Source organism: Tachysurus fulvidraco, chromosome 1 (genome assembly GCF_022655615.1).
Source record: "Tachysurus fulvidraco isolate hzauxx_2018 chromosome 1, HZAU_PFXX_2.0, whole genome shotgun sequence".
Lineage (NCBI taxonomy): Eukaryota > Metazoa > Chordata > Actinopteri > Siluriformes > Bagridae > Tachysurus > Tachysurus fulvidraco.
Genome location: NC_062518.1, coordinates 18555797 through 18561746, shown reverse-complemented (window position 1 = coordinate 18561746; position 5950 = coordinate 18555797). Strand labels below are relative to the sequence as shown.

General features: G+C 47.2%; 1 protein-coding gene across 6 annotated transcripts in view; it reads right to left on the bottom strand.

The window, feature by feature from the left end:
• Positions 1 to 263: 263 nt before the first annotated feature.
• Positions 264 to 5950, bottom strand: part of arhgap21b (Rho GTPase activating protein 21b) — a 36354-nt gene continuing 30667 nt past the window's right edge. For 5 of the 6 annotated variants that reach the window (XM_047811794.1, XM_047811808.1, XM_047811812.1 and 2 more), the window contains 2 exons: positions 3370 to 3401; positions 264 to 3284 (listed from right to left, as the gene is read on the bottom strand). In XM_047811794.1, the coding sequence (XP_047667750.1) occupies positions 1899 to 3284; positions 3370 to 3401 (1418 nt within the window). In that variant the 3' untranslated portion in view covers positions 264 to 1898. The remainder of the gene's footprint in view (positions 3285 to 3369; positions 3402 to 5950) is intronic. The other variant, XM_047811797.1, reaches the window with a different exon arrangement.

The window sequence follows — 5950 nt, the reverse complement described above, 5'->3', positions numbered from 1 at the left end:
TTGACCCCCAAACGTCCTCAGTAAAGTTTGTGTTTTAGATTATTTAAATTATATTAATTTAGTTTTTAATTCAACTTTTGTTTAGGGTTTTTTTTTTTTTAATTTATGCAGGATTTTTTTTTTACCTCACTAAACAGCTCAAACAAGGTGATGCTTTGAGAATGAAATCAGTCCACGGACTCACGTGTGATCAGACGGTAAAAACACAACACGTCCACAGACTCACGTGTGATCAGACGGTAAAAACACAACACACTCCACGGTCCTGTTCACACACAAAGTGTTTTGATTTTTATTTGTTTTTTTCTTCCAGTGTTTCATTTGTCCACATCAGTGAACAGGGCATGATAGAAAAAAAAAAAACAAGACCCCCCCCCACACACACACACACACACGCACACAATCACACACACACACACCCTGGAGATGAAGCACGTGGTCCAGTACGGTCCCTCGGCCCCGCCCAGTCTACACACCGGTCACCATGGTGACGAGTGACGTGACGGGAGAGACGTGTCACAATTTTACACAAAAGTCTAAAACGCTGAAATGCAAAGATTTTCTTTAGAATAATAATAATAATAAAAAAAGAGGGGTTAAGACAGAAGTGGAATGCGAGCAGATGTACAGAAGGTCTGCAGGTGTTCGGTCTCACTTTCAGACACAAACATGGATCATCGTGTGAATTTCTCCACGTTTCCCTGCAGCGAGAATTAAAAACTAAAGCGCTTTCATTTAGTCGTCATTTTAAAGGCAATAAAAAGCCTCTTGTCAGGAGTGTTGACGTCAATCACGTGTTCACAACCGACACTCTACTTCCTAGTTAGTCTCTTGTGGGCGTGGCCTGTTTTTGTCTCTGTGACGTGCTTGACGCTCACGTGTTTCCCACATTACATTACATCACCTTTAAGCCCTCTGGTGTAGCATTTATCAACATTTCTCTCTGTGGATCAGAAGCTGAACCAACTGCTCTCTAGCTTTACTTAGGTAAACACGTCAGTACACGGGACCTACACGTCAGTACACGTGACCTACACGTATGGAGTGAGGAGATTTTCTCGACGCAGGGAAACGTGTTCGAGATCAGATATTAAACGCAAAACAGCGCCCTCTGGTGGAGCTGATGGGAAAAGAAACTCCAGATCCAGCACAATTTCTTAACGCAAATCTTACTTTTATCTTTTTCTTTTTTTTCTTTTTTTTTGATGGTCGTACGACTGAACGTGTAAGTGGCAACGTGAGACATGCCTTAATTTTTATATTCATTAAAAAAAAAAAACACTACACAAAAGTTCAAACGCTGGGAAAAAAATCATTACATGTACATTAAAAGGAAGGAGCTATGTACAAATAAAAACAAAGAGAGAGTGAGAGAGAGAGAGAGAGAGAGAGAGAGAGAGAGAGAGAGACTATGAAGCGATAGAGCAAGCAGATCAGAGGTTAGATGCATTCTTCATTTTGGTTGAGTTGAGACTTTACACTTGCCACAACAAGTTGTCAGAGAAACTTTACTAAAATCACGTTCACTTTGTCCGAGAACATAACGCCGCCCCTCCCCCAATTCTTCTTCTTCTTCATCATCATCGTCGTTATTCCAGTGGAATTGTTAAACGGGGCGGTAACACTGGGGTTCTTCAGGTCCGCAGCGAGAGACGTTCCTCTTCACTCCGAGACCTTGAGTCGAATCACAATTCATTCATTTACAGGAAATAATTAAAAACAGATTCTGGGAGTCAGAGGGAGGAGAAGAACCTCCTCCTGACCACCAGAAACCTTCGTCAGTACCTTCCTTCTTTTTACATCCAGTATAAAAAATAACTCCTGGCATTAAGTACCTTCCACACTCTCACTCACACTTCAGTCAGTATCAGAACCCGAACAGAACCGGCTGCGTTCCGTCACAGGTACTGATAGAACCGCGAGCGGACCACCTGCACCCCGGACAGTTTGTGTGGATGAGCGTCGGAGGCTAAGCTGAAGCTTTTGAGCTGAGCCACAGTCGCTTCTCCGTTTAACATTCCCGAACTGGATCCCAAGGCCCCTGCGGTGAAAAGGTCAGAGTTTTCCAGGCTGACCTCCGGGTTGCTTGTGCGGTGCCGTTCTCTGACGATCCAGTCTGCGATGGAGAAGTCCTGCGAGCTGCATTTGGGTTTTAAGCGATCCATGGCCGAGAGCTCGGAGCCGGTAAGGACGGACAGCTCGGCGAAGTCTCTCTGGCCGCCCATGGTGTGCCGGCGACGTATGTTGGTCTTGCGTTTGCTGCGTGTCTCGGGGGACCTGGTGCGCTGAGATCCCACACCGAACATGTCGTCGGCAGAGGCACGGAGTCTGCACTTAAGGCGATCTGTGATTTTGATTCGCCACACGGACTCATTTTCGCTGCTGCCGGGTTTCCCCTTGACGACATCCAGCATTTTGGAGATCCTCGACTCTTTATCGCTGCGTCCGCCGTCGGTCGACGACTCGCTGTCCGTTTTTTGCCGACTTCCTCTCTTCCGCGCTAACGTGTCCCCAGCCACGATGCGCTGTGACACAAGGAGGCCGGGGGGATTCTGAAAAGGCGAGTCCCCGCATTCTTCTCGCACAGATAAAACGTCGTCTTGGGTCAGAGCGAACACGGATAAGTTGCTCTCGCTGTCCGAATCGATGTTCCTGCCTTCGCTGATGAGCTCGCTCCTCTCGTCGTCGGCGTCGTGAGCCGGACTCAGCGCGGTGGACTCGATCCCTGTCAGGAACGTCATGGACGACGTGGTGGAGTAATCGGACGTGATGCTGCACACCTCGGCTCCTGCGTTCTCGGTCCAGGGACCCGGAATCCTGCCCTGTCTCACTCTGGGCCCGGACGCCTGAGAGCTTGTGCTGTTCAGCGTCCCCAAATCCGACACGCAGCCTTCATCGTACGACGCAGACGGTGGATCCGAGAGCGAATTCTGACGCACCATTTCCCTCTCTCTCTGCGCTTGGTGTCTTTTAGGAGACTCGCCGGATTTCAGAGGCAGGATGTCGGATTTAAATTCGGTCGGAACGTCGACGCTCTGTTCCGACCTCTCCGACTTCTCTAGATGATCGCACGCTCCCGTCTCGCTCTCCACCTCCTCGCTCGGCTCACGGTTCCTCTCGCTCTCCTCCTGAACCTCTTTCTTGGAGAAGCTGGCGTCCAGGTCGTCCTCCGAGCTGCTCATCTGAGGTTTGTCTTTGGGTTTTTTGCGCTTGCGGCTGGCAAAGATGGATGAGCGCAGCAGCTCTCTGCTGTACTGGTCTTTACCTGAGCCCCAGGAGCCCTGCTGCAGAAGCAACAACACGTCAGAGAAAAACTAACAGAGACAAAATAAAACCTGCTTCTGGGTCTGAAGTTAACTCATCACTTACCTTAGATTTAGCAGAGTCACTGGTGGCTGAATCTGGGGATAGAATAAAAAGAGGGAAAAAATGAACACCAGATCCTGTGTGTGTGTGTGTGTGTGAGAAAGAGAGAGAGAAAGCGATGTAAAAAGCCACGATCGGCATGGATACATGAGATAGAAAGATGAAGGCAGTGCAGTTAATGCCATGAGAGAGAGAGAGAGAGCGAGTGAGAGAGAGTGAGTGTGTGTGAGAGAGAGAGAGAGAGCGTGAAAGGGTGATGAGCACTGCACAGAAAGCAGCTCATGCACACGTTTGCACAGACGGCATGTCCACTGATACACACACACACAGCTTTGTTTTCCCCACAGACACGTGTACAACAGACAGGTGTGTGTTTTAATACCCGTCTCTCCAACTAACTCTTGTCTTGTGTCTGTTTATGGACACAAACAGATCAGTAAAGAAGAGTAAATATCCTGTGTGTGTTTACAAACGTCTGAAGTTTCTGGTAATATCCAGCTCATTCGTCCCTCTTCATCCCTGAGAGGACATTAGAGACATGTAGAAGTGGACAGGAAGAGTCTCTATGCCACATCACAACATCCCGGTCGCCGCACACGCTCTGCATCAGCCACAACATGTTGTGTAGTTTCACACTGAAACCAGGGGTAAATAACTATCTGCTGCATCGTCATCTTTCCTCCTGAACACACACTACAGACACTGAACTGGAACATTTCCCAACAGCTTCAGACACAGTGGTTATGACTTTTGTACCTGTTGCTATGGTGATAGAGGGGAATCTTTAATCGGACTCGAGAGCGAGCGAAATTTCCCCCTGAAGGAGAGACTGACGTCCTGCCACTTCATGTGATTAAACAAATGCTGCTCGCTCACGCAGAGTGAAGAGTCACACGACTTACGAGGGGGATGTCGTGCGACAGCTCAATCTTTAGTTTAAAATCAGACTCGTTTCTGGTTTCGTTTGGCTACACCGGAAGCTACGGACCTCCGGCGTTTGTTGATGTTTAACATGCTCCAGCTGATGGACGTGTGACGACGGGGACGTGTCATTTTACATCCACTTTTCCATCACAACAACAACAACAACAACAACAATAACAACACCTGACATGGTGTGGGATTTTGCGTGATGTTTAGCCCCGCCCACTGCCCTGCCCCCTTTCACACAGGATGGACGGCGATGCCACATGAGGCGGAGGAGAGGCCGTACCATGCTAGAACTCCTTGCGGTCAGCTTTCGGAGACAACGAGAGACAGCAAAGAGGCTTTTCAGACACATGACAGCATCACTGCTCTGTATCGTCTCTGTTTAATGAATCGTCTTAGAAGATATGAAACGTGCAAAGAAACACCACAATGACAAAAAAAAGAGATAAACCCAGACTTCTCTGACATTCGCTCAGAAGGAGCGTGTGGTTTGGTTTTGGTTCTGTTTGTGTTCGTTTGGATCGGTTCGTGTTTCTCTCGTTCTCAGATTGTTTTTGATTGTCTTTCAAAAGCGTTTATAAGAAGCGTGGGTTTCTGCAGACTAGGCAGCTACACTGGGGACAACACTCCTCCTTCTTCCTACAGTCCCAGCTGTCCATCACAGACATTACAGAGTCCATCAGTGACATCACCGAGTGATAGACGCCGCCCACTTGGCCTGTGTCAAGATTGGGTAATGTGTGAGAGCAGGGCTGGACAAAAAAAGGGGACAAAAGGGGAGGAGGAGGACAAGGGAGAAAGAAAACACTGGAGACAAGACGGGTGAGCCATAACGTCACATGAAGTTTCATTTCATTTTGCTCTCTTTCTTTCTTACTTTTTCCTTTCTTTCTCTGGGAAAGAACGTGCCGGGTTAAAGTGCAAGAAAGAGGGAGGAACAGAACTGAACGGAAAAGGAGGAGTGGAGTCGGAACTGAGGCTGAGGTAGGAGGGGGGGGTGATGTGGGAGGAACCCAAAGGAGGAGGAAAAAAAATGGAATTATTTCATTCGAATATTTAGAAAGAAAGAAAGAAAAAAACAAAAAGAGGTTGAAATGAAAGTAGCGCTGTTTAAAGGTTCGGTCTCCGTCGTTTGAGAAATGCTTCAGAAAACCGAGTCGGGACGACAAACTAAACAAATGTCAAAACAAACGTGTAGCCAATGAGCAGAAAGGGGCGTGTCTTGACGATATACTGAATAACTCCTGAGCTAAACGCTGTTACTACACAAAACGCGGTTGTAGCTGCCTCTCTACATTACTACGATAGAAAAGAGGTGTTATTTGTGTAGTAACAGCGTTTAGCTCTGGAGTTACTGACTCGGGAAACTGCAGCCTGTGAATATGTGGCCAACTTCCTGCTCCTTCAGTTCTCTCCAGCGCTGGAAAGCTGATCCTATATTAATTAGCAATTAGTAAGCCTTTCTTCTCTTTCTTTCTATGTTTTTATCTTCCATGTCAATGTTAAAACCGCTTTCTGCTAATGGCACACACACATACTGAACACTCTCTCCGCCCATATCGACAAGACACGCCCCTTTCTGCTCATTGGCTACATGTTTGTTTTGTGTTTTTGTTTTGTGTTTTTTGTTTTCAGAAGCATTTCTCAAATATTG